At 49.8% G+C, this 25,461-nt stretch overlaps 7 protein-coding genes across 7 annotated transcripts; 1 reads left to right on the plus strand and 6 right to left on the minus strand.

Annotated features, from left to right (window-relative positions):
• Positions 1 to 7,816: 7,816 nt before the first annotated feature.
• On the minus strand, positions 7,817 to 8,932 carry LOC128720408 (apolipoprotein D-like). The gene is made up of 4 exons (XM_053814077.1): positions 8,812 to 8,932; positions 8,496 to 8,739; positions 8,249 to 8,335; positions 7,817 to 8,144 (listed from the first exon to the last, which is right to left on the minus strand). The coding sequence occupies exons 1-4, from the start codon at positions 8,908 to 8,910 to the stop codon at positions 7,897 to 7,899; spliced, it is 678 nt and encodes a 225-aa protein (XP_053670052.1). The 5' UTR covers positions 8,911 to 8,932; the 3' UTR covers positions 7,817 to 7,896.
• A 1,595-nt stretch (positions 8,933 to 10,527) lies between these two features.
• LOC128731080 (apolipoprotein D-like) lies at positions 10,528 to 11,483 on the minus strand. The gene is made up of 4 exons (XM_053824179.1): positions 11,343 to 11,483; positions 11,031 to 11,259; positions 10,749 to 10,968; positions 10,528 to 10,674 (listed from the first exon to the last, which is right to left on the minus strand). The coding sequence occupies exons 1-4, from the start codon at positions 11,481 to 11,483 to the stop codon at positions 10,644 to 10,646; spliced, it is 621 nt and encodes a 206-aa protein (XP_053680154.1). The 3' UTR covers positions 10,528 to 10,643.
• A 241-nt stretch (positions 11,484 to 11,724) lies between these two features.
• On the minus strand, positions 11,725 to 13,580 carry LOC128721825 (apolipoprotein D-like). The gene is made up of 4 exons (XM_053815621.1): positions 13,437 to 13,580; positions 12,168 to 12,402; positions 11,872 to 12,100; positions 11,725 to 11,806 (listed from the first exon to the last, which is right to left on the minus strand). The coding sequence occupies exons 1-4, from the start codon at positions 13,578 to 13,580 to the stop codon at positions 11,746 to 11,748; spliced, it is 669 nt and encodes a 222-aa protein (XP_053671596.1). The 3' UTR covers positions 11,725 to 11,745.
• Positions 13,581 to 14,328: 748 nt separating this feature from the next.
• On the minus strand, positions 14,329 to 15,240 carry LOC128731090 (apolipoprotein D-like). Its single transcript, XM_053824190.1, has 5 exons — positions 15,130 to 15,240; positions 14,833 to 15,061; positions 14,645 to 14,740; positions 14,434 to 14,566; positions 14,329 to 14,350 (listed from the first exon to the last, which is right to left on the minus strand). The coding sequence occupies exons 1-5, from the start codon at positions 15,238 to 15,240 to the stop codon at positions 14,329 to 14,331; spliced, it is 591 nt and encodes a 196-aa protein (XP_053680165.1).
• Positions 15,241 to 16,198: 958 nt separating this feature from the next.
• Positions 16,199 to 16,891, plus strand: LOC128731101 (apolipoprotein D-like). Its single transcript, XM_053824201.1, has 2 exons — positions 16,199 to 16,553; positions 16,647 to 16,891. Exons 1-2 carry the CDS (start codon positions 16,199 to 16,201, stop codon positions 16,889 to 16,891), a joined length of 600 nt encoding a protein of 199 aa, XP_053680176.1.
• Positions 16,892 to 16,981: 90 nt separating this feature from the next.
• On the minus strand, positions 16,982 to 18,161 carry LOC128721826 (apolipoprotein D-like). Its single transcript, XM_053815622.1, has 4 exons — positions 17,790 to 18,161; positions 17,606 to 17,707; positions 17,404 to 17,533; positions 16,982 to 17,345 (listed from the first exon to the last, which is right to left on the minus strand). The coding sequence occupies exons 1-4, from the start codon at positions 18,139 to 18,141 to the stop codon at positions 17,327 to 17,329; spliced, it is 603 nt and encodes a 200-aa protein (XP_053671597.1). The 5' UTR covers positions 18,142 to 18,161; the 3' UTR covers positions 16,982 to 17,326.
• Positions 18,162 to 19,221: 1,060 nt separating this feature from the next.
• LOC128721827 (apolipoprotein D-like) lies at positions 19,222 to 20,000 on the minus strand. Its single transcript, XM_053815623.1, has 3 exons — positions 19,649 to 20,000; positions 19,354 to 19,579; positions 19,222 to 19,270 (listed from the first exon to the last, which is right to left on the minus strand). Exons 1-3 carry the CDS (start codon positions 19,998 to 20,000, stop codon positions 19,222 to 19,224), a joined length of 627 nt encoding a protein of 208 aa, XP_053671598.1.
• Between the last annotated feature and the right edge of the window lie 5,461 nt (positions 20,001 to 25,461).

Consider the following 25,461-nt stretch of genomic DNA (forward strand, 5'->3'; position numbering starts at 1 on the left):
TTAATTACTCTCATTGGTGCGATTAAAAAATTAAACATTTATTATCTTCATTAATCCTTGAAGAGTTTTTTTTCTGCGCACACGGTCGGGGGGAAAAGTGGCGAAAATCTTCCAAAGTGCTTGTGTGCGTGTGTTTATTTGTGAGGCTCCCCCCACCCGCAATGGAACTCCCACACCCGGGACGGCGGTTGCTACGGGTTTGGGTGCGTTTCTAAGCACGTTTCCTTACGGGTTACTTGGATGAGAAATCGTTTTCCGTATTCACTCCACACGCCGTTCGTGTTGTTGGGGGTGTTGGGTGGATTTTCACCACCACTTCCATGGTTCATTTGTTCGCGTTTATCCGCCCCAAACACCCCCCATTCTCTCACACGTTTTCTCACCTCACCCAGCCGACTTTCGGGCGCGTACGCCACGGCAAAGGCAAAGTTTGGCGTGTTGGGAAAGCACCTGCTTGCGCCAAAAGCACCACCACCACCTCGATGCTCGATTTTTCTTTGGGTGAAAATTTAATGAAGCGATAAATTTCCTCTACCCCACCCCCTGGGCCCGTAATGCACGCGTTCCGCATCCTGCCGCCTCGCGGAGAGAGCGTTTCTTGCAGCATCCTGGCCTCACGGGCGGGTTTTCTTGTGCGCTTTCGTGCCGTTTTTTTTTGTTTTGTTTTCGAGCGCTTACTCCACCGGGACGGGTGATAAATTCGGTTGGGACGATGGGCGAATGTTTTACGACTGACCGGCGGTGATGTGGGGGGTGTGCGGAGTATGCTGCTCCGTCTTGCCGGGTGGCGTAACGTTTCGTCGGTAATTAAATTTGATAGAATGCCGATAAAGGAAACAAAACACCACGACCGGAGAACCCGGGCGAGGAAAGCTAGCGAATGGGCTGGGAGGTTTTCGTTTGGGGCGAATTTAAGGGTTAGCAGCGCGTTGGGACGACGTAAAAGTTGTACCGAATTGGCCAGCTAATGGGCCGAGTCTAGGGCTGGGAAAATAATTTTCCCTTGAATCCCAACCATGATGATGGACGCCACACGACGAACAAACGGGTGAAAGCGTACAGTTTTTGTGGTTTCGTGGTTGATGGATTGGCTTGATTTGTTTAGAAAAGCTACGAATAAATGAAGACAAAAAGCATCATTTTGCTTATAAAATTTAACGCGTGCTTGAATAAACAAGTAATTTTAGCTTTCAACCGCCTTCCAGTCCGATTTCGTGAAGGTCATTCAAGGGCTTTTGTCAATTATGGTGAATCTAGTAAAGGAGGTACTTTTCCTTGGCATAAAAATGAAGCGTTTGGATGCCTTTATCTCCACTCACCCAGCGTGCAGTAATTTATCACTGCTAGCTGCTGAAGATTATGTGTACCTTCCGTACCACAAGCACTCCATATCGGTCACCTCAAACACACGCGCCCCAGACGCGCAATCGATACATCACATTAGAATTCAAGAGCGTTCGTTTGTGCCCTCTTTTCGCCATCTTCCGGAACCCAGTTCGTGCGGATGCACTCGAACAGAACACTCGCTGCACTCGTTCGCGTGCAGTGCGAGGGCGTGCTGTATCGGGAAATGCACACGCTTTCGTCCGGCGTTCGGGCGAAACGTTCGACAGCACAGAAGCACGTAGACGATATAAATCCCAGCTGGAAGCACTTTTATGACTAATGGTACCCACCGTGGTGCCATCCGGGGTCCTTCGTGCTTCTTCGGCGACTTCGTCCGGCGGGAAACTTTTTCGAGATATTATACAGCCGGTTGCGTAAAGCTCGCCCACCGGTGTGGCTCGGAGAAAGGGACTTTTCCATTTCCATCTCGCTTTTCATCTCGCGCGTCTCGTTTTGATTATGTTTCGCACGCGTTCGGTTCCGGTGTTATGCGTTTGCCGCGTTTGCCGACCCATGCATCGCATCATCGGGATAAGCTAATAACCGAAGCATATAAGAAGCTTCAGGCTCGTGAACAGCTATCGCTCCGTTCGGTCGGTGAGCTTTCGCGCCGGCTCGCCGAGTTCGTCATGCTCCGGCGGTACAATTATGTCCCGTCGCGAAACCGTGCATTTTGGGTAAGCTAGGAGTGCTGGTTTTGTTTTGCTTGCTTCTTCAAAAAAAGAAAAAACCTGCCCCGCCATAGAATCACTCGCGTCTTCAAAGAAAAGCAATATTACACGCCCCGGGTTCTGGGCGAGCGATCTCCGGGCAAGATCCGTTACGCGAGGTGGCGTTCGCGCGATACGCTACAAATAGTGCCTGCCGGTTTGCCGCAAGGCTGCCCTAAGCGTGGCTTACGCGATGCCCAAGGACTCGTTGGCCCGTAAGGGTCCCGTCAGTTGCGGTTCAAAGCAAAACGCTCCCGCACAGCTTTGATGAAGGCACATACCGAATGAATGCTTCGAGTGTGTGTGCCGAGAAGCGGAAAATTTTACGACAATCTCATAAAAATGCTTCCATTTAAATTTGCGTCCGACTAGCTTTGTCCTTTTTTTTTTGCGCTGGAGGGAGGCGCATTTGCTTCGCTTATATTGCGCTGATGGTTCACCGTATGTGCCGTATCCTGGCGAGATCGTTGGAGACTCGTTTAAAGTCGTTGCTTCGGGATTCGGTGGTGATTCTTTTCTCGTGAATCTTGTGAACTGCTTCAAGATTTAGATTACTTCCCGCAACTGTTATCGCACACGACGGCCGCAAACACACCGCGCGGTGTGGTTCTTCTTATTTCGATCACGGGTGAGAGAATAAAAAAGGGTTCGCTTACCGTCGAAAATTTCACTTACTCTCCTGGCACTCCTCCATCTGCTGCGCACCATCTGTGGTTGCACCATTTGCAGCACCCGACAACGCTGTTCCTTCCCTTTTTTTGCTTTGTTCAGAAAATTGTGCGAATAAAAATGCTAATCACTCGCTTTAAACCCCATCCAGAGGCGCCGGTTACGACACCGCCAAGTGGTTCTCCACGAGCATGTGAGCGGTTTAAAAGTGCCCTTCTTTCGTGGCCGTACCAGAAGATGGTCCTTCAACAGCATCCACCAGCACCACCAAAGTAGCGTGCGTCCTGTTGAATTATGAATTACTTTCGCAACCGAGCGGGCTGCGATTCGTCACTCCCTTCTCCATCACCGGGAGTGGGCCCTTTTGCTGAGGGCCCCGTCCATGCTGCATAAGCCGCCGGTGCCAGTTTTGCGTGGCTTCGACGCAGAGACTAATTATGTTGCCACTCCACCGCGGTGCGATGTCCTTCATCTCTGGCGACACGTTAAATTCAATTACCATCCTTAATGTGTGTGCGTGCCCGGGACGTTTTGGGTTGAGAACGGAACGGAAGGTGGTCGGTCGCTGAAGACGACGGCTTTTCGCTTGGCGTTTCGGGTGGTGTGTGGCTGATTGAATGAGTGAATCCTCCGCGATGCTTGGGATGGGGTAGAGGACGTCACGCTTCATTCGAGTTCGCTTCAAGGGACCGAACCAACGGGCGGGATAAATTCAATCTAGATCCGGGCGCGTTTGCACTGTCAGAAAAGTTGTCTCGTGCCGCGCGCCGCGTTATGCTAAATAATTCATGCGCTCGTTCGGGCGCAAGGTGCAACAAGGTGTGGCGTGGGTTGGGCAGGTCTGGGAAATTAAAAAGCGCTCCCAAAAATGGATACCCCACGCACGTATTTCGACCAGATAAAATAGTTCGCTACTCTTCCGGCGATCGGTTTAGCTCGTCAAACGTCTTTTTTTTCTTTTCGCTCTCGCGAAGGGCGAGAGAAAAAAAAAACTCCCAGCTACGCTGTTTTTGGTTTTGTTACTTCACCCGAAACCCGGGGCCGGTTCGATTTGGATTTTTTTCTGCTTCTTTCTTTTCGCTCCTGCGCGAGCAGGAATCCCGCTCCTCACAGGTACGCGTGGGTGAGAGGACGAAGGGATGAAATTTTAATTAAAATGCCAAAGATTTATCGACCCTCCCCGGTGGATGGATTCCTTCTCACGCTTCGGTCGAGGCAATTTTAGGGCAGCTCGAAAACAGTGCAGAAAGCGAAGCTAAATAATAGCTAAATATCGAAGTTAAAAAGCAAAACCAGCTAGCTAAATAATAAACAGAAAAAAAGAAACACAAAATCCTCCCCCTGCGAGTTCAACTCATCCCCACCCAGGGAAGCCACTTATAAGAACCACGTGGCCGGCCCACGCAAGTGTGGCCTGCGTACTGGCGTAAAGTCGCGGCTACCCATCACGAGCAGACCGTGTCAGTGCTGCGTGGCAGGCTTCTAAATAGTTGGTGAACATTTTCGACCACCCGCAACACCCGAGCGCCCGAATGGGAAAGTTAATTAAAAATTAATAACTCACAAGCACCACCGCTCGATGTTTTGATCGATGAGCACGTCCATCGAATCGGTCGTTGCAAGTATGGCTTCCGTTCGCAACGGCAGCGAGCGCTGGCTGACGTTTTTCCGCCGATTCGTTACGCCGATTACGCGGGACCGCGTGTAAAGTGGAACTGAACCGATTGTTGCGGCGTTATTGCAGGACAACAGGTCACGGTTGCACGGTGGTTTGGGCAAAGGACGATTAGAAACGGTAGGATTCAGAAGGGCCACCGTACCATTCCCGGGGTCGATTCGTTCCGGTTTGTGTGGTTATGTTTCGGCAAGCCGTGCACCATCGGGTTCCGGATTGTCATTGAACGCATCCCGGCCAGTGACAACAGTCGAATGTTATGGGGCTAATGAAAACGTGCGACGCCATAATCCATCCGTGGGTTTCGCATCCTTGCGGTAATGCTTATTTAATGCACCGCGTACCGGTGGGCCTGCCAGGCGACGCACGCCAATGGCACCGGGTATTTGAAATGCAAATCTTCCGCTAAATACACACTGACATAACGCACAGCAGCACCATCGGTGCCATTTCGAAATGAAGGGAGAAGGCGCAAAAATATAAAAAAAACCTCCCGAGAAAGGCAAAAGTTGTCCTGTCTTTCTACACGACAAATTACTTTCCGAAGCAACGCGGCAAGTGGACACGATGGCCAGCTCACGATGCGCCAGGTGCGCCGAGTCCGAGAAGCGATGCTGCGACATAATTTATGTAAAGTAGATTAAAATCTTTTCACTTCACTTCTCAGTAACTTTCGTTACATTTCGTATTGTTTTACTTTATTTCTTGCCCGGGCTGGTGTTTCCTTCGTCTCTAAACTTGCGTTTTATTTTATTTTTCATTTATTTTTCTTTTCATTCTTGCGCCCGTTCCTTCGCTGAAGGAAACGCTCCACAACTCTCTGGGAGGGTACGACGCATTCGTCGGGATGCCTTTTTGCATTTTTTATGGGGAGATTTGGGAATTTTGCCGTCTTCCGTTTCCATTTGCCAGCCCTGCCCAGCTCCGGTTGAGGGGTTTGCGAATCAAAAAAAAAAATAATAGCAAAACAGCGCCAAAAAAAAGGACACCTTCAGGAATGGAACCGGAGAGCCGGCTACTTACCGGGCGCCGGGAAAGGGAACCGGTTTTACCATAAATTATGCAAAAATACAATAGATAATACCGGTCGGAAGACATACGGTATTTTGGGTTTTTCGGTTTCGGAAAAAAAACGGGGCCACCGGAGTGCGGATGGCGCGTCGAAAATGTACCGCTACCATTTTCGTCCTTTGGGAGCGGACATTGCCAAGCGAGGACACGACGGCACGGAGAGACAAGAGAGAGAGAAACAAATAGCAGGAGAAAAAAACGTGTCGAAAGTGGAAAGTTTTCGTGCCAAAGTTTCTTGACATTTTTTAAGGCGCGCATTTTCCTTTAAATGAAAACCCGCGCCCGGTGACGATGGTGGAAAATGCGTTTCAACGGGTTTAACGGCGCCGAAAGTTTATCGCCCAAAAGCAGGGGATGGACTGAGTGAAAAAAGAGCCAACAAAAAAAAAACCATGCTCAAATGAAATCAAACCCAAATGCAAAACGGACGAAATGCGTCGGGGTTTCCCCCTTTCTCGCAGCAGGTATGTTTCTTTGAATATGCAACAGCAGCCACGGCCACGGGGTTCACGTGGAAGGGCGCATTCGCGCGGGCAAATAAAGTCCGAAATTACGTTTGGGTGCCGCTTCCGTCGCTTTGGCACCATCGACAACTCACTCGAAAGTGATCTTAACATCGTTTCACCTTAAGCGAAAGCGGTTCCCGTTTACAATTCAAATCGGTTTCGCCAACCATCCCCATCCCGTGCCGCGTGGCGTGCCGCGGAAGTTTTTTTTCCTCCGCCAAAAAGTTGCTGCGAGGTGTGTATCGAATAAAAGGTTCAAGAAACTCACGCCCTTCTCTCTCTCTCTCTCGATCTCTCACTCTCGTTTTTATTCCTCGATAGGCATCCACGCAAAGGGAAAAGCACGCGAAGGGAGACAGTAAAAATGGCGTACCTTTTTTTCTTCTTTTTCTTCTACACCGCGCGAGTTGATTTGCATTTGGATTTTCTTTGGCCAGTTGTGGGGGCTTTCAAGAATAGGGGTGGGAGCTTTTTCCCAGCCTCACCACTTCTCTAAACTTCGCGTCCGCATAATCCCGTCGGACAGTTGGAGAAAAGGGAAAAGTTTCCACCGGGCGGTGTGGGAGGTTTTTTTTATCTCGCAACAAGAAAGGACGCGATGATGGGAAAATCATTTACATTCCCGAACGGTGGAAAGGTGGAAATACTGGGTGGCGCATGGTGCCACCCAGTTTAAGCCGCTTCCTGAGCCGGCGTCGGGTGGGCTTCAAAATTGGAGCTGTCAAATTTTTCGACACTTCCGGCGCACTCGGGACGGCCGGAAACGACACGGCCTTCGCTTTCCTTTCCACACGCTAAGAGGCTTAGGCTTGACGAAGCCCCCACGCGTACGGGAAGGAACACCACGACTCGGAGAGAGAGAGAGTGAGAGCATTAATTAACGTGCCATTCGGATTGTGGCACGCGAAAGTCAAGCTGTAACGCACAGAAAGGACGACACTTCGTGGCGCTCGCTCGGCGCGTAATCACTGCGCGCGTTGGTGTGCGGAACCGGCTGCCATCCCAAAAAGCCAGCCACAAGAAGAGACAGCTCGTCAGATAATAACATTAATTAGAATCCCGCGTTGCACGGCTCCACAGTTCGGTGGCTTCCGTGCCGGCTGTGTGCAATTCGGTAGCAAATTGCGCCCCGCGACGGCCGAGGACAAAACTTCCGGCCGGCGACTTGCCAGAACTAGTTAGGGGTCGGTTTCGAGTTTCGCTGCACGGATACACGGTTGCGCCGGTCCGTTCCGCCACGTGCTTTGGGCGGTGATCACGGAACCGGAAAGCCGCGCCATATCCAACGCCCAAGTCCAAGAGGCGAAGTCGTTTGGTTGAAGGACGCGCGCGTACCAAGAAGCTGCCCGTGAATGGTTCATTTAAAATTCAAACAACTTTCCGGAAACGCGATCCCGCACGCCGTGCTGTGGCGCTTGTGGGAAGGATTTATGGCGGGCATCCTTGCCGGTGGGCATCCTTTGCAAGTGTCTCGTTCTTGAATGTCGCCAAGATGAGGTCGGCGAGAATTCCGGCCCATAGTTGCGTGTTGTTTCTAATGTTGTTCCACCCGCACTGCAACCAACAGCTGCTGCTGGGTGCGAAAAGTGCAAAAGGCTTGGTGCGCTAACACGATCACTAAATATTATATTTTTCTTTCGAGTACGATCGTTGCTCAGGCCCCGATCACCTTCGCCGGTGCAGCTTGTCGTTTGCGCATTTAATTTGCATCTCCGCAGGAGAAAAATGCATTTCACAAACTAAAAATAATTGCTTTGCACACAAGAGCTACACTAGGCCACCTTGGGTTGGGTGCCGTTTACTAACTAACCCAAAACCAAACAGGACAAGAACGAATGACGCAAATGACTAGGGTGGGAAGCAGGCGCTAGTTCGAATATCAGTGGAACAGCCTGGCCAGCAGCAGTAGCACAATCGATGGAAGGAGTCCTGTGGCACCCAACGGTTGACTTCCGCCCAAGTGGCTGTTTAGCTTTTCCACGCGTGAAGGTTTGCAGAAGTCGGCCGTTTGCTTAATGGCACGCCATTTGTGATCTTCCCGCTTGAATCGCGTCTCCAGGAACACGTTTACCAGCTCGACCACGTTCTTCGCCAGTGCCGGCTGTCGCGACAGCACCCAGGCTGATTCTGGAGGGTTTGGAAAAGCGACACGACAGAGTGAGAAAAAGAGAGAAGAGATGATGAAAAAACAAAACGAGAAAAGAGAGCCTGTTGTGAACGAATGAACTTACCGTCGTGATAGGTAGTGTTAATCGAGGTGCACGAGTAGATGATCGCGTAGTTCGTGTAATCCGTGGCAACAATGTCGATCGTGGTGTCTGAAATGAGACATTTTACTCATCGATAAAGACGTCGGTCGTCCATTTGTATCTGGTTCGCGTCATTGCCGGCTATGGCGATAGCGATGATGATCGCGTCATTTGTCTCTCTGGGAAACCCGGCTGACTCATTCGTTGATGATTGCGATTTGGCACTTACCCGGATCGGCGGAAGCGGTTGTGTTGAAGCGTTGAAGGAACATGGACACTCGCCCATTATGGAAAACTTTTGGTTCTGCTCGTCCCGCGCGGTAGATCGGTTCAGATTCATCACCAATCTGGTACGATTGCTGTATCTCGAAGCTGCCTTCGTCGCCTATCTGGTAGTTTGTGACCACACAGTCCTCGTGTAGAACGTCCTGAGGATCGTTTAATCGACGGACTTCGTACCATGTGCCATCGAACTGGCGAGAAAAAAAGGGATACAATAATCGTAACCCGTTGCTCCTTGCCGTTGAGGAGACTTTTCGTCCTACCTTATCTTCCTTGAAATTGTAATCCTCATCGAACGGGATACAGTTGGTCGTCAAAATGGCCCCGCGACTCACATCAATGCCACACCAAAGGTACGCCATCGCGAACACAAAACCAGTGATCGTATTCATCGTCACTTTTACAGTACGCAATTTATTTACGATTAGGATATATTAGACGCTTTAACGCCCACTTTAATTTAGATCTGACGTTACCAAAACTGTTCCGAACGAAGTCTCGATCTTTAAACCGACGAACCTAACACATAGCGCGTTTCCTGCACGACTAGCTCGCAGAAACGAAGCTGTAATGGAAATGATCGCGAGCCAAAACCGCTTATGAGCGGGTGTTTGAGTGCTAGTGTGATCACGATCGTTTGCCTGCAGATCGCCTTCGCTCTTACACACATTATTGACCGTCAGTGCTTATCAGCCAGGCGTTGGCGAGCGTGCTATCTATCGGTGGGTTTAACCCGTAGCTGACCTTCTGAAAGAAACTGCATCCTAATGCAAATTGCATATTGACAATTTATCTCGTATCCATTGCAATCGGTTGCATTCCCGAAAATCGTAACAAATGGCATATGATTATAAGCACACACTTCTCGCTTTTTTGCAGAAAGTGGTTTTAATAGACACGTCTCATTTCGTCCAGTAAATGAGGCTTGGGTATGCGTGAAACATGCCCTATAAACGAGAACGACTATTAAAAGGTCGCATGCAAGATCGCGTTAATGCAATGAAGGCTATCGTGACAGCAAGTCAGTTTGAAGTAGCTCCATCGCTGCATTTGGCGCAATAGTTAAACTTTAATGATAAGCGAGTAATATTCTCTTTTCGTTTTATCGTTGTTTTTTTTTTGCAAGTTAGACACGCTTCCAGATTGTTTGTGTTTGCGTAGCGGTGCAACGATTTCGTGGCATTTAAGCTCACCTAATTGCGTGCCATTTTGTGCTCTTTCTCTCCCTTAAACCCGTACCTCCGTCCCGAGGCAAATGGACCAAAATGGGCACGATTCCGGCGAGTTTCGGCTAGGCTGTGGAAAGCTAATTATCAGCAGAAGTGAAGAGTGCAGCACGAAATTCTCGCCAGAAAGTTTCCCCATCGCCCGGGCGACGCGAAACCGTTGGCATGGCGAACTGATTTCATTAACTTTTCATTTTCGTTTGAAACTTTCTCCACCACGCTCCCGATGGGTGGAGTTTTTGCTCCCTTTTCGGGTTTTTTTCCCGGCTGCACTGTGGCGCCAATCTCTGCGCCCAGGATCGGTTGCCGTGGTTTCTGCCAAGCACCGCCGCTTGCCTTCGTCATGAACTGCTTTAGCTGGCTCGTAAAAATTAGCCAAAGCCATCATCGGATGACTTTGGCTTCGGCGAAATGGACCGGAGGCCAGAAAGTTTTGCACTCATCACAGTTTGATGATGCACCGGGAGGAGGATTGAGTCGTGGGGGAGTCGGGCGGGCCACTAGACGACTGGTCACGGGGGTTATTGTGCACCGGGCAACAATAGATTGGAGCTGGTTTTTCGCGACACCCACCCGACGCCAACCGCTCGACGGAAAAACGAAACTTTTCCCGCCCACGGTTGCATTTAAATGCGATGTTTATGAGTTCCGAGTGAACTTTCCGCGGCGGAGATTAATCTTGCGGCAAATAAAGAAATTGAACAAGGGAGTGGTTGAGTTTGTCAAGACTCTTCTGCCGTCCTGATGGCGATATTGCAGTTTCAGGATTTTATTTTTGTTTTTCCTCCTCCGTTCCTATTGAAACGGTCTCCAAGGCAATCATCGGGCTGCTACGGGAACCGGTGAAAGTTCATCACGTCACCGCACTCTCACACGTCATTCGTGTCGGGATATTTGCATCTGCGAAGATGGATAAGAAAAGTAGGCACTGATTGGCACATGGCTTCTGGTACACGAGCGAAGGAATGGCTTACTTTGATTGACTCTGCTCGGTGACACGCATGTCACCCCGAACGAGGTACATGTCGACCATTTTGTCAACCAACGTTCGCACAGATGGATTGATCGTGCGTTGCTTCGACAGCACCCAAGCGGCCTCTGCGGACGTGGTGGCCGAGAGATTCTTGCAGAAGTAGATCACCGCGTAGTTGTCATAGTCCGTGTCCATGATCCAGTAGTTAGAATTAAGCGGCGCTACAAGAAACCGAGATGTGTGAGCGTCATCTGATCATGTGAGCTTTGTTCCCGACACTTACGTCCACCAAAGGTCACATTTAGCTTTCCTTCCAGTGGGAACTGATCAGGAAAGCTGACCACCGCTTTGCCGATGCTGCACTTGACGGTGGTGTTCGGCAGACGTTCACAGCAGTTTTCGACCTTCACCGACCCATCAGACTGGGGCGTGTACGTGGCAAACCCGCAGTCACAATCCTTCTCAAAGTGTTGATCGTACCGGAGGATCTCATACCACCGACCTTCGACGTACTATAACCGCCGAGAGTGCATTTAAACGTTAATTAAATCAAAACCCCTTAAAGTCCGTCTAAACCTGCGGACGGAATACGTACCCTTCCCAGATCGAAGTACTCCACGATCGGACGACTCGACGGATCCGGACAGGGTTGATTGACAATTCGCTGACCCACACAGATCGAACAGACGGCCACTAGTACCAGCAACAACACCCTCAAGCCGGTGGGAAACGACATGCTGATAGCAGAGACTCAACAACACAACGCGCAGAGAAGCGACCTTATCGCGGCGACTTTTCCCAGCTGACTGAACCGCACCCAAACACACTTCCCAAAAGGCTTTCGCTTTCTGATTTATTCGTACGCTCAATCGTATGTTTATTTCTGCCGTGTGCATGCTGATTATGCTGACTTATCTGCTGATTACAACGCCGGAACGAGGGCCCACGGGAGGGTCGTCCCATCCTTAACCTAGTTGGTGGTGTGCACGCTTCTCTCCTTATAGTGGTGGCAGAATGATTGAGCTCGGCGCTGGCGGTAGTCCCGGTTCCGTTGGGCAGCTGTGGGAATATAGGATGTTCATTAGAAAACCCATTTTAGAGGCCTGCAGCCAAGCAGCACTTACAGCTCATCGGTTTGGTTTGTGACACGCATGTGCGACGGTTCGAAGTACGTCGATCGAAGGTGTTTGACGCGCTCGATCACTTGCGGATCGTCAGGAAGCTTGGACGTGCGTGCCAGCAACCAGTAGCCCTCGACGGCTTGGTCCGATTCGAGGAACGTCGTGCAGGAGTACACGATCGCGTAGTTGATGTAGTCCGTATCCACGACCCAGTAGGCGCTGGCGTTGCGAGCTGTTACAGCAACGACAGGATCTCTTCTTAATCGGTTCATTTACTCACTCGGTTATGGATCACTTACCTTTGCCGAAGGTGATGTTTAGCTTTGCTACCGTGGCATTTCCCGCCGCCGGATCCTCACTGAACGCTCCAAGGCCGGAGAACGTGTGATAGGTTTGGTTTTTGGCCAAGAATCCGCGATTTTTCACTTCCAGCATGCCGATCGGTTGGCTGCTGCGGTACTCAGCCGTGACGCACTCCAGGTTGCGCTCGTAGTCCTGCTCGTACCGTTCCAGCTCGTACCACTTCCCGAGGTACTGCAGATTGCAACAATAGAAGATGGAAATGTTAATTACTTTTAACGACACAAAGCAGCGGTCAATAGTCGGTTCTTTCGGCTGAAACGAATGCTTTCAGCAGACACCAAAATGCTTAACGATCACGAGAAATATGCGTCACAACGAGCCCTTCGCGACGGGTTTACACCCATTCAGTGAATCCGCTGGGCAGCAAGACGACGGTTGAATAAATCACGCCCGTAATGCTGAAGTTCAAGCAGATCCGGCAGCGCTGACTGATCGTCGATCGTTAGAGCCACGGTAACAGGAGCCGCTAGCGCTCGCACATGAGTTTTGAGGTGAAAAGCGGCACTACCGAGTGAGAGGAAGATTGCATTCTTTCGGCGTGTTTCCAACCTGCTTCGGTGCGGGTTTGGATGAAGAGCCGCGGCTTCCAAGGCGGGTTATGCAAATTTTATGATCGATCGCGCGGCCTTGACCAGCTCGTTAATAACACTGGTTAGCGCGATCAGCCAGGGGTCGCATTTTCGGGTTAATTCACTGCCCAAGCCATCAGTTTGAGTGTCGGCACCCTACAATCTACCGCAGCGATGCGACGCAGTACGCCACACTGGATTTCGTCCGATGGCTTTGCCCGGAGAGATTATGCAATTTTGGCGACAGACCGGACCGAACTCTGGCGTGCTTGTGCAAGGGCGATCGCAGCATAATTAAGGAGTCGGTCACATTAGAAGCGAACCGAGGTAGCCCGGGAGCTGGAGTGTAGACGAGCCGCCCACCGTGGCCCATTACGAGGCTATAACAATCGGTGACATCGTTGGCTTAGGCGTCCTATTCCACCAATGTGAGAGGGTCTTCGCGAACGCGATCATGCAGGCGCACGTTGGAGAGCGAACCCTCGTAATATTTATGTAATGTCCGTGGCTAATTCGACCCATTTAGAAAGGTTACCTAAATGGATGACATTTTGCGCAGCAAGTGGAAAGTGTGTGCTCTATGGTTCCCTTCCGTGACTCGGTTCTTCGCTGCTGGTGCACGCTGAGCTCGCTTACCTTTTCTACCTCGAAGTTTTCAACGAACGGTAGGTTAGCGGTGGCTTGAGTACAGTTTCCATCCTTCACGATGAATCCCTCGACAACAGCGCGGTTGTTCGCTAGCACGGCTATTATAAAAGCATACGGAACTGCGACTAACATTTTGTTTCACGTGTTGAAAAACAGGACGGAGAAAGGCTTTCACTTTTGTTCGTTGCGCGAGCACGAAACGTTCTACCCGGATAAGGTGGCACTTTTTCTGAAACCAGCAAACACGCTTCCGATCGCTCACGATCGTCGGTAGCTCCTGGAGGCTTTCGGCGAGCTGATCCGCCCCGCACGAGGTTCAAAAGACAACTGAAGATGTTTTGGCGAATCCGTCGGCTTAAGATAAAATCGATTACGAAAGCATCTTCAGCTGTGGATGGCACGAACTAGCGATGGACTAGCCACTATGGGTGAATGTGGAGTTAGGGTTGGGAGAAAATCATAACCTACGGTTCCGTGGCCACGTGCATGGTTCAGATTAATATAATGGAAAGTTGAGTAAAAGTTGCCAACATTTTCATCTTTCGTAAATTATAAAAATATCGTTTTCCATAAACCATGAAATGTCATAAACCATGAGTCTTTGGTTAGGTGAATCCTTTCGTAATATCTTTAAACATTTTACAAAATAAAATGCTTTTAGAAAAGTAGTTTAACTTTCTTTTATTAAATGGTCGCGTAAGTTTGCTAATGGTTTTATCGATTTGTCATGCACATTGCATATCCGCAGGCGCATCGACACACGATCAACCATCGACGTTGTTTTGCACGTTTTACGTTTGTTTTACACGTTTACTGCACAAACAGCTTAAGTAAATGCTGTTAATTGCAACACACATGTCCCAGATTCCATGCACTGCTTCTACTTACGGGTTTTGTCACACCTAGAACAAAACGAACGGAAAACACAATAGGTAACTGACACCGCAGCATGGCATTTTCGCACGCCTTTCGCATCGATACTCACTCCTTCGCGAAGTGCTCCGTGATGATGAGCTCGTCGTCGACGATTCCCCTCTGCTGCTTCACCATAGCAATCTTGTCCCGCAGCTGCTCGTCATCCGGCAGGGCTGGCGTACGCGAAAGAAGCCAGTAGTACTCTGCGCGAGCATAAAAGGACGAAACCATTTAGTGTCCTGCCACCAGAGGACACCTGTTTCTCGGGTCACCACACTCACCCAACGACCGGTCCTGTCCGATCGGTTCACAGCTCCAGACAATCGAATAGCTCTCGTAGTCCGTATCCAGCACCCAGTAATTCGATTCGTCATTCGCTAATTTCCACGTAAAGCACACCGTGAGAGAGCGCCCAGCTGATGGTGCGAGTTTTCTTCCGCGGTCACGTGAAAAACCCACGCGTACTTACGTGCACCGTAGAACGATACGTTTAGCTTGGCCTCGAGCGGGTTGGCCTCCGGGTAGCTGAGCAGCGCGAGTCCATCCACCGCGTACAGCAGCCCATCCGTCAGCCGGACGGCCGAGTTGAAGACGCGAATCGAACCATCCGTGTACCGGCTGTACTCGGCCGTGACGCAATCCGTGTTCTGCTCGAAGCTGGCCTCGTAATGCTCGAGGTCGTACCACAGCCCGAGGTACTGGTTGCGTGAGTGGAATGTTTAAACAGAGAATCCCGTCTCCCCATGCGACCCGCGGCCAAACTCACCTTTTCAACCTGAAAGTCCTGCACGGCGTCAAGACTGCGACATGGCCGCTCGAAGATTGTACCCTGAACCAGGACCACCAGCAGAGCGCAACACACCAATTGGTTCCACATTTCGCTTCAAATGTTTCAGGCAATCGATTCACTATGATCCGCGCCACCCACGAGGGGTGTGCTTTTTATATCATTTGCATAGATAAGTGAATGGGTGAATCGGGCGTGATAACGCGGGATCTCCGGTTTTCGAACGCCCAACATCCGAGTGTGTTTGTGTGTGCCATTGGTTTGCGAAGAGAAGGCATCATCAATCTAGCAGCATCCCATCATCTGTTACGTGACGATGTCCCACTTCCCACGAGGCACACGCTTTGGGTGGAGTTGTTCGAGAAAGGTCCCCACACAGTTGGTACCAATTTTGACCGAGTCATGCCGGCCGAAAACAAACCTGAGCCTAAAATTGAAATATCACTCATCCGGAAGCCATCAAACGCACGGCCACGACCACGGGTTTGGGTAACGATAAACAAACGTTACATAAATTCACCGACACCGACAAGGTCCGCTCTCGCTCCAACTCGCTCCGCTTATCGATAAGAACCACCCGTGCCCCTGTAAGGGTGGTTTCGACGTTACGACCCATCTCGCGTTCGCGCACCCCTCACGAAGGGAACGATAATTTCGGAAACAATTTTATGCTCCGCTGGCATCGAAAGGAAATTCATCGAGCCGGGCGTCACACCTGACCCGGCGCGTCCCTCGCAGAAACCACCGGAAGTGGGCGTGGGCTTCACCGTGTGGGGGTGTTTTGTTTTTTCATTTTATTTTGGGACAAGAACGAACCACCCTGCTAGGTCGTGAACGCGAACACGGACGTCCACGTTCGTGACGTGAATGGGAAAGATTTTAATCGCAACAGCATGTACCGCGACCGTGTATGGGGCCGAATTTCTCGAGAATGGCCTGGAAGAAGAGTCTTATCGGGTCAGCGATACTGCACAACCGAGTGGGTATAAAGGCCTTTACCGGAAGGTAACTGGAGCCACACATCGGTACACACGATTCAGCGCGAAACATGCAGTCCTTCATCACATTCTTGGCGTCACTAGCGCTCGTCCTCGGAACGGCTTCCGCTGGGGCCGTGTTCGATCGTCCTTGTCCAACGGGGATCGACGTGAAGCAGTACTTCTCGGTGGAGAGCTATCTCGGCAAGTGGTACGAGATGCAGCGCTACGAGAGCGTGTTCGAGATGGGCTACGATTGTGTGCAGGTGCGTTACACGCTCAACGACGACGAATCGGTGCAGGTGTCCAACTCGGCGTACAACCTGGTGAATGGATCAACGATCAACGCGATCGGTCGGGCTGTGTTGTCCTTCCCGGACGAGGAGATCATCCAGGGCAAGCTGAATGTGTCGTTCTTCGGTGCACGTAAGTCTGAGGGCCATGTCCTGAAGTCCTTGTTGGCATTAACACATGATAGTGCTCATAGTGCTAATGGTGTTTTTTTCCTCTTTCTCACAGCGAATGATCAATCGAACTACTGGGTGCTCGATACCGACTACCAGTCGTACTCGGTCGTGTGGTCCTGCCAAGAACTCGAGGAGCAGCAATCAGAAGAGAGCTTTTGGGTTCTGTCCCGCACACCTACGCTGACGACCGATCGGGACGTTCAGCTGCGCATCCAAAGCATCATCCGTCGGTATATCGATCGCAGTCAGCTACGGTTTACCCGTCAACTAGATGACAGGTTCGTAACACCTCCTTAATTGCTGTGTTTGACCGGGTTTGATTTAAGGGATAATTATTTGTTTGCTTTCACGCTACAGCTGTCCAGTGTTTTAACACAACGCCAATGATCTGAGACACCGGTCGGAGAACTTTATTCGTAAGCAATGGTTTTTAGTTTAATAAACAACACACACGTCGACTGTCACAATCGATCTTTACTTTCTCACGGAAAACACCTCCATGGCCACACCGCGTTGATGACCTTAGTTCAATGAAGCCGTCTTATCGGTGTGGTTCGTCCGCTTATCAGTGCTTCCGAGCGATTTGGCCAATAATCGCCTTCCAATCCAGCGTCTCAGGGAGCGCTGTGAGTAATTGTTTTATTTGGTCATATGCTGCAGCCGCGTCCGATATATTATTGCACAATGTTGTGTGTGGGGCTGCCAGCATCGTACCGTGGGCCTCTAGTACCTCTAGTACGACCGAGGGCATCTGGAATTGAACCATTGCAGTATAGTTCTGAACGCTACAGCCCAAAGTCTAGACTCACCGTTCGTCGGATTGGTTCGGAACCTCAAACTTCGACGAGTCGGCGTACTGCTTCACCAGCTTATCAACACGCTCCGTCACAGCCTCATCGGTCGGGAAGGTTGGGTTGCGAGAGAAAATCCAGAAGCCCACTGATGTGGTGAGGTCGAATTAAATGATCAGTAAATTGCGCCTCCCCCGCCCGGTTACACGCGATTACTTACGGACGTTCTTGGTGGCGTCCCGGAAGTACGGTTCGCAGGACCACACGACCGCGAATGAGGTGTAATCCGTATCCAACACCCAGTAGTTGCTGCGATCAGTTTCTGTGCGTAAAATACCGGGCAAAAAGTCGGTTCAGTAAGGGATCTTTGTTGTCCTCGCACACTCCGCTTCACGCTCACTCACTGGCTCCGAAAAAGGCGACACTGAGCTTGGCCGGGTGAGTCGGATCGTCTGGATATGAGACGACCGCCGAACCATCCGCAACGACACGCGTGTTGTTGGCAAAGCTGAAGGCACCGTTCTTGACGGAGATGCTATTGTTGCCCGTCTTCTGATATTCAGCCACCACGCAGTCGAGATCCTTCTCGTAGAACTGCTCGTAGCGCTTGATCTCGAACCACCGGCCGGCGTAGTCGTTGAGTGAGAAGTCCTTCATTGCGGTCACGTCCTGCGGGCAGGCTTCATCCGTCAGCAACCCTACGGCGCTGGATATGAAGCCAACCACCACCACGATCGCGAGTACCCGTGCAAACATACTGTATAGATCCGCTTCCGTTCGAACCACCGACAAAACTAACCGATGATCGTGGGTTGAGCAGCCAGGAAAGCTACAAAAGAAGCGCTCGGTCAACCGTGGCGATATTTACATGCCCTCGGCGATCAGCAAACAGAACCATTGACCACAGCCGGTGTGGTAGATTCGAGGGGCGCGATGCAAACGAGATAACCTCAGTATCACCTCCAGAAGCGGAGTCGAGCGCAGCATAGCCTGCTCAGCAGTTGGTGATCGACTCCCACATTCATGGGACTTTTCTCGAAACCTCCAGAACGTGTTTGTGGGTGGGTCGAGACACGAAGCTTAAAGTCAAATACCAAATGATCAAACGATCAACACATTTTGAGCTATATTCACGTGCCACCGAGTAACCGGTATTTGGTAATGTGTTGAGAGGAACGATCGCCTCTTATCAGCCCACGGACTTGATCCAACCAGGGTGTCTAATTGATCCCGGATTGTTTGGGGAAGAGTGTATGTGAGTTTGGACTGTGTTTTGTTTGGATGATCGCTGCAGATGAAATTAGGGAGGTAGAAGAGTGTATGTTTTTCTTTCAATATTTATACCAGTCGTCAGTATTACATCATAGCGTACATAACCAGTTATTTACTCTTCACCTTCCATCACATTCTCATTTGTAAGAATTTGAAAGGCTTGCAGGAGTTTAGCTAGAAACTCTAAGCGAATAGTGAACTTTATTAGACGTGCTGCATTGAAATGGAGCCAGATGATTTTGAAATGAATTTAATCTCACTAACGGATGTACATCAGGAAATGAAAACCCGTAATATTCAGCTTAACGTGAGAAGAGCATCAGCATAAGAAAATAAAGCCCATTGAGACACAGCATGTCCTGAAGTCCTATACCGTATAACTTACAAAAGAGGTGTCGTTACAGCGGACAGCTAGTAATTTTTAAATTTCGGAATATTTGGATAAGAAGCTTATTTCACTTCAACTTCGTATAGTATCAGTGTTACATTTATTACGTCTTATATTAGCTCGTACGGTTCTTACACATAAAATAAATACACTTGGCTCGGGAGCCTGGAGCGGATCTATTGACACGGTGGGTAGGCAGTGACTTCAGGATCAACCGTGCAGCAGCTGTGGGGAAAAAGCAAAAAAAAAAGCCACCATCATTAGCCGATCTGCGGTTCGATGTCACCGCTGAAACCCGGAATACTTACAACTCGTTATCCTGAATGGTCGTGCGGAGATCTTCCTCGCTCAGGTACATATCGATGTACTCTTGCGCTTCGGCCGCAGCATCGACACTCAGCACGGGCGTACGGGAAAGGATCCAGGCGCTTTCGGCACGCAGAGTACCTCCAACTCCGAAGCAACCCCACACAACGGCGTAGCTGTCGTAGTCCGTACCCAAAACCCAGTAGTTGGCCGATACCTCCACGGGAGCTGCACATCAAACGGTGGCCGGTGAGAAATGGCGAACTTCACCTGCACTTCGGTCAACTTCACACTTACCCGCGTCGAAGGTGACGTTCAGCTTAGCCTCCAGAGGTGATCCATCCGGGAAAGCGATGACAGCGCGGCCAATGTCCGAGGAGCGAACCTGCGACGGTGGCACAACCATGGAGTTGAACACTCGCACGCTGTCGTCGGCGTTCAGCGAGTACTCGGCGGTGACACATTCGCCACCCAGCTGGAACACCTGCTCGTACCGGCGGATCTCGTACCACAAGCCGAGGTAACGCTCCACGTCGAAATTCACGTGCACCGGGTGTTCCGGGCATGTGCCTACTGTCACGAGCTGACCGCTAGCCATCTGAACCAGCGCAAGCACGCACGCTGCCGCAATCAATCGAATGGAACTCATCGTGGAACTTGGAGAAAAACTTTACTAGTGGTTGGTGTTGCTGTCACAGTGGAATGGCTTCTTGTTGATCTAACCGCGGAGTGGTAGGCATTTATACAAAACCTTCCTGCTAGGTCTTATCGCCAGAAAACGTTTTAGTAGACCTGCGAGCTTGCCTGATGGTTCTATCGGGAGTTCCCTATCGCGAAATCGATCGCCCATCGCTATCGATAACAAAAATGGACCCAGAACATTCCAGTCGGGTTAGGTCGGGCTATCGAACAGAAGCAAAACCTTCCCGAAATGTCTCTAGCTCGTCCAGTCGCGCTATCAGCTGTACATCAGATTTTCCGGTATCACTAGCATTTGTTGTTAACTTTTGCTCGATATCGGCTCGCAATCGGGCGTCGGTCCTTCTGGAAAGAAAGCTCACCGGCAAGCATCGGGTGCGCGTGCGAGTCGTAAAAGTTCGCCACGCTGGGTTCAGTATCGTGCGGGAACCAACCCACCGATTTCGTTCCGTTGTGCAATTGTGGCCTAATTATTTTTTGCCATTCGTTTGCCCGATTAAATCATATAACACCCCGATGGTGGTTATTCGCTTTAGGCCCCCATTTCGTTTGTGGCCGGTTAAAGCTGGTTATTTTGCGAACGGTGCTGCGCTAACCATTGCGGAAGTGGCCATTCGTGGAAATTCGTCCAGTGCAGTCTTAGTTAGCCATGGAATGGCAGCTGCAATCTGACACTAATTGAGGTTTATTGTCGCAGGTTTTAAGGGAGTGCGCGCCATTGTTCGTTTTCGGAACACAAACAGGTGATTGTTTTGAAAGTATGAATGATCAATAGTTTAAAATTGGAATGCTCTAGGCGTTCGGGGAACAACGTTCGTTTGCCTGCCAAATCGTACCCCAGCCGCTGATCGACATTGCATGCAAGTGCATTGTTGCGCCTGAAAGGTATGCAACTCGCTACACATCACCCGCAGGGCATGTGGCTGATGCATTTGATCGACATCGGTTAAGCTGCATCCAAATGACACATTTCGCCGCAATCGGATGGAAAACATTCCACAAGGTTGAAGCTCAAACCGATACCGAGGGCATCGAATCGACAACAGTGCATAATAACATTGCGCCATGTAGAAGCTGGGTGTTCATGATTTTCCCCGGGGGTCAACAGCGGCGTGACCGTGGAATATTTATCGCTTTTCACGAGCCACGGGCGCGTGTCGGCTGTGGCTTCCGTGCATGCACCCGGCACACCATTAAAAGCCAATGTTTTCCTTTTGGCGGTGGGGTCCATTTGCGGAAATTTCATCCCTATCGCGAAATAATCTCACCCATTCGCATTCATTACCGGGGCGCGCATCAATTAAATGGGTTGCCGTTATTGAATTGATAATATTCTTACGGTTCGATAAAGCGTGAGCACATACACACACGCACACACGCATCGACGAGTGAGTGCGTTTACGAGGATATTCAAAAAGCGCACCACAGAGGCGAACCCGTTTCGCGCTCCCGAATGCCATTAATTCCTTCCTGTTCATTGATTCTTTTGCATCCGTTCATTACACTGGTCGCCCGTGGCACCCCAAAATCGGATCAGTATGATTTTCATTATGTTGCGAAGGTCCTTTCCAACCAGGAGAGAGGAAGCAGCCACGGTGCCATTCCCGTTGGTCGGGTTTTCCTTTGTTCGCCGTCTCAATCAACAATGTTAATGTACACAGAATTCAATTAAATTATTTATTGTATCCGCATCCGGTCACGGGCGCAAGCGAGTTTTCCCGAAAATGAAATTAAAAAAAAACGGAGGAAAAGAAGAGCGAGAAAGAGAGATCGAAACGACAAAAAAATATCGCTACCGAATGTGCGGAAGCGCTTCGAAAGGGATGTAATTGATTTTTTTTTTGCACCATCACGCATTGACGCGCAACAAAAGTGCTCCGTTTGCGTGGGGACGAAATCGATATTTTATAACTATTTATGAAATGGGCCGCTAATATAACGCTTGCATGTGGAAAACAAAGAAGAAGGTGTTTTTTTTGTTTTTCAGTCGGCAGGATGAGCCTTTGTTGCTGGAAAGGACGTGGAATTAATTGTACCACTGGCCTAGCTGCAACACCACGCTGCACGGTCGGATTTTATTCAGCTTCAGCTCACGGTGACCAAATGGAACAGTTCCAGATGGATTTAAGTTGCGTTTTATTTGCTTTTTACTCGTACACCGTTTGGACATTTGGTCAGCCGGTGGTCATTTCCAAGTGCAAGATGAATCAATTTCCACAAACACAAAAAGCCCTTTGCAAACTAATATATCGGTGTCATTATAAAAAGAAATGCAGCTGAGCATCGCAGCCCGAAGGTGGTATCGATTTAAATGCATTATATTATTTAAATGCATTATAATTGCATTAAATATGCTTTCGCACAGATTTCACGGAGATTTCTTTCGACAGAAGCGCCTGTCCGAGGCATAAACCGAGACAACAAAAAAACAACACAAAACAAGCTCATTAAGATGGTTTGTATTTTCGTCAATTTTATTAATTCTTTTCCACTAGTTTTCTACACGATATTTTATTCGATCTTACTAAACCCCTCCCCCTAAACCCCGTTCTCTCTCTCTCTCTCTCTCTCTCTCTCTCTTTTCCACCCTTCATGATTGATCACTCGCCCACCCTCCCTGCGAGGTGGAAAGGACTCCCATTTATCGCCCACGCCGCCTCGCTAATGTAACTTATTGTACCGGAAGTGGGATGATTGAGCTCGGTCCTGCCGCAGCAAGCCGGCCTTTTTCGTTAGTGTTTGCTATATGTACAAAAATCGCGCACGATCGCGCTGATTTGGTTCCCCACTCTGACTCGTGTATGTACACGTTGCGGGTGCTTTTCGCGAAAGGTTTCAGTTCTCAGCGCGCCCGGATGCAGCAAACGATCCTTTTTTTTTTCCTCGCTGCCTCTCGCCAACAAGCAGAGGGCTGGTGATGGAGTTTGCGTTTTGTTTTATTTTCGTTTCGTTTAGTACCACTCGCACTTGACTTTTTGGTTTTTAAAGGATTGCTTTCGGAAAACACGTGGCAAACGCAAACCACCCGCTACACGAGAACCTCATGGACTCAAAATATGCACCGGGGCGGATGCATTTTGGCTTCTACTGCTGATGCAACTGCACCCGATCTGACTGCAACTCTTATGCGGCTTTCTCTCTCTTTCGCTAACGTACAGCTACGTCCTAAAATGATATGGTAATCTTGCTTGTTCGGTTACTCTGCCACCGTCGTCCTTTCGCTCGGGTTTGCGAGTTTCGTTCGTTTGCGCCACCAGAATTGGCTCTATTCTCTAGCGGTATCCTATCGGAAAGGATTGGAGCGGATAGGCAGAGATGGGCTTTTTTCTGCTCGACAGAACATGCCAGGTGTGGCACTGGGACTCGTGAAATGGGACACGATTCGTTGGCTTCCCGTGAAAGGTGAGTGGGAGTTGATTGCGCTAACTTTACTCAAGGACGCTAAGGACCCTTCCGTCGGTCGACAACTGGCCCTGAGAGGAGCGCAAAGGTGCGCCTTGGGCACGCTACGAGTTACTTCGTTTAGTTGAGTTCGGGTTTTTCTCTTCTTTTATTTTTATTAATCCACTACGGGCTAGCTTCTGTACAGTGTATTTACAGGGTGTTTTTTCGCTTCTTCATCATCACCATCATCATCATCATCATCATCATCTATCATATCCATAATGTCGGCGTCCCTAGTAGGATTTTTGTCTGTTTTCTTATTACAGCACATGATCGCCCACCGGAGCGTTCTGTCTCGCTAAAATGAGCCTTGCATTTTCCACCCACCCAAACCCAAACAGCGTTTCGATGCAATTGTCTAACGTTAATGAACCCTCGCCAAATGGCTTCCCTCCGGGGAAATTACAAATGGCATCGAATGGGGTGAAACGGATAAAATAAAACAAAAAGAAAACCACCACAAAAAGGCGTGGCTTAGCGTGTTTGTGTGTCATTGTGCCTCTCCGGTGGGGTTTCACACCGTCGTTCGAATGCACAATTCCGGTGCCACCCGGCGAGGAGGAGCATCGTCACGCAACATTGCACACATTCGCGTTCACTGCTTGTGCAAGTGGTAACAATACGCGAATACGTGAAAAGAGAAAAAAACACTAGAAGCAAACAAAATACAAGCCTTCGCTCCTGGCAGGTGCATAAAGTTCGGTGCAATTCCACCAACCCAGACTCACGCAGCAGTGCAGCAGTTGCAGGTCTCACTGCAATTCGCCATTTGCACCGCGCGAACCCTTAGGCTTAGGGTCGACCCTACGCCCTACCGAAGGGACGGGAATGAGGCCGGAAAGTGCACCGGAAGCGCAAAGGAGAGAGCAGAAACAGCAAACAAACACAAAACAAAGAGCTTCTCCGTTTCCATTGACGGTGGGGAGAAGTGAAAAACAGAAAGAAAAACCGGTCGCGAAACGGAAACGTGCAATTACACACGCACGTGAAAGCTTGTTTTCGCTTCGCTCGAATGGAAGGGTTGCCGAAGGGGTGGAGAATGGGTGAAGTGAGACGACACTCACGGCGGGCGATTCCTTAGGGACAACGCCTAAATTACGCACAAATTACAACCACAAGAGTAGACTCAGTATTGATCTCCGCGCGGGATCGTACGCTCTCTCTCTCGATCGCCGTCAGCCCCAGGGTAAAAGAGGGGGAAGAGGGTAGGTTTTAGAGGGACGAAGGAAAAGGTAAGGATAGGAAGGGACTGTTGCGGCTGCCCGGGAAATGGAGCGCGTTCGCTGTATGTACAATGTGTCTTCGTTTTCGCCCCCAAAACCCCGTTACAATTGTCTGGGCTGTCCTGGTTTTCGTTTGATTACGCTGAACCGTCGCGAATGGTACCACCGCAAGGACCTTTCGCCATTTAGGATACGTGGACTGTGCTCGTTGGTTTGCTTTGCTGCATCGTTTCGCTGCATCAACGTCTTCCGCTGCTCTATAGGTACGATTATGTAAGGAAAGCTCTCAAAACCGACTGCCGATAAGTACTACCGTACCAAACCTGTACACGCAATCACACTCTGGCCACCGGTGAAAATCATGCTCTCTCTCTCTCTCGCTCTCTCTCGTTCTCTCTCTCACTGTCTCTCTGTACACTGGCAGGACCTCCTCGAAAGCCAGACAGCTCCATCTGGCTGTGACGTTGAGGATCCTTCCCTGAAGAAGGATTCTTCTATTGTGTTGCTTACATTAATCTCTCTTTCTCTCTCTCTCTCTCTCTCTCTCTCTCTCTCTCACTCTCGTAGACTGTACATCGCCTGCAACGGGCGCTTCTAGATATGGTTAAAACGTGCGTTTAAAATAAAAGAACCAACCACACCCCAGCGAAGGATGGTGGTTTTGATACTAAAATTAAAATCACATTCTTGGGTTGTTTTTGCTTCACTATCTCGCTCTCTCTCCCTCTCTCTCGTATGTCCTTC

This window comes from Anopheles nili, chromosome 2 (genome assembly GCF_943737925.1).
Source record: "Anopheles nili chromosome 2, idAnoNiliSN_F5_01, whole genome shotgun sequence".
Classification (NCBI taxonomy): Eukaryota; Metazoa; Arthropoda; class Insecta; order Diptera; family Culicidae; genus Anopheles; species Anopheles nili.

What these genes read in the sequence shown, in the direction of transcription:
- LOC128731090 (XM_053824190.1), bottom strand. Translation starts at nt 15,240, where the DNA reads ATGTGGAACCAATTGGTGTGTTGCGCTCTGCTGGTGGTCCTGGTTCAG. An exon ending in AGGACTTTCAGGTTGAAAAG is followed by an intron (nt 15,062 to 15,129) that starts GTGAGTTTGGCC and finishes TCACGCAACCAG; the next exon opens with TACCTCGGGCTGTGGTACGA. An exon ending in CGGACAGGACCGGTCGTTGG is followed by an intron (nt 14,567 to 14,644) that starts GTGAGTGTGGTG and finishes ATGCTCGCGCAG; the next exon opens with AGTACTACTGGCTTCTTTCG.
- LOC128721825 (XM_053815621.1), bottom strand. Translation starts at nt 13,580, where the DNA reads ATGTTAGTCGCAGTTCCGTATGCTTTTATAATAGCCGTGCTAGCGAAC. An exon ending in AAAACTTCGAGGTAGAAAAG is followed by an intron (nt 12,403 to 13,436) that starts GTAAGCGAGCTC and finishes TGCAATCTGCAG; the next exon opens with TACCTCGGGAAGTGGTACGA. An exon ending in ACAAACCAAACCGATGAGCT is followed by an intron (nt 11,807 to 11,871) that starts GTAAGTGCTGCT and finishes ATATTCCCACAG; the next exon opens with CTGCCCAACGGAACCGGGAC.
- LOC128731080 (XM_053824179.1), bottom strand. Translation starts at nt 11,483, where the DNA reads ATGTCGTTTCCCACCGGCTTGAGGGTGTTGTTGCTGGTACTAGTGGCC. An exon ending in AAATGTGACCTTTGGTGGAC is followed by an intron (nt 10,969 to 11,030) that starts GTAAGTGTCGGG and finishes GGTTTCTTGTAG; the next exon opens with CGCCGCTTAATTCTAACTAC. An exon ending in ACCGAGCAGAGTCAATCAAA is followed by an intron (nt 10,675 to 10,748) that starts GTAAGCCATTCC and finishes CCATCTTCGCAG; the next exon opens with ATGCAAATATCCCGACACGA.
- LOC128721826 (XM_053815622.1), bottom strand. Translation starts at nt 18,141, where the DNA reads ATGTTTGCACGGGTACTCGCGATCGTGGTGGTGGTTGGCTTCATATCC. An exon ending in TGTCGCCTTTTTCGGAGCCA is followed by an intron (nt 17,708 to 17,789) that starts GTGAGTGAGCGT and finishes TTTTACGCACAG; the next exon opens with AAACTGATCGCAGCAACTAC. An exon ending in GGACGCCACCAAGAACGTCC is followed by an intron (nt 17,534 to 17,605) that starts GTAAGTAATCGC and finishes TCACCACATCAG; the next exon opens with TGGGCTTCTGGATTTTCTCT.
- LOC128720408 (XM_053814077.1), bottom strand. Translation starts at nt 8,910, where the DNA reads ATGGCGTACCTTTGGTGTGGCATTGATGTGAGTCGCGGGGCCATTTTG. An exon ending in ACAATTTCAAGGAAGATAAG is followed by an intron (nt 8,740 to 8,811) that starts GTAGGACGAAAA and finishes TTTTCTCGCCAG; the next exon opens with TTCGATGGCACATGGTACGA. An exon ending in TAACACTACCTATCACGACG is followed by an intron (nt 8,145 to 8,248) that starts GTAAGTTCATTC and finishes CAAACCCTCCAG; the next exon opens with AATCAGCCTGGGTGCTGTCG.
- LOC128731101 (XM_053824201.1), top strand. Translation starts at nt 16,199, where the DNA reads ATGCAGTCCTTCATCACATTCTTGGCGTCACTAGCGCTCGTCCTCGGA. An exon ending in TGTGTCGTTCTTCGGTGCAC is followed by an intron (nt 16,554 to 16,646) that starts GTAAGTCTGAGG and finishes TCTTTCTCACAG; the next exon opens with CGAATGATCAATCGAACTAC.
- LOC128721827 (XM_053815623.1), bottom strand. Translation starts at nt 20,000, where the DNA reads ATGAGTTCCATTCGATTGATTGCGGCAGCGTGCGTGCTTGCGCTGGTT. An exon ending in GAACGTCACCTTCGACGCGG is followed by an intron (nt 19,580 to 19,648) that starts GTAAGTGTGAAG and finishes TTTGATGTGCAG; the next exon opens with CTCCCGTGGAGGTATCGGCC. An exon ending in ACCATTCAGGATAACGAGTT is followed by an intron (nt 19,271 to 19,353) that starts GTAAGTATTCCG and finishes TTTTCCCCACAG; the next exon opens with CTGCTGCACGGTTGATCCTG.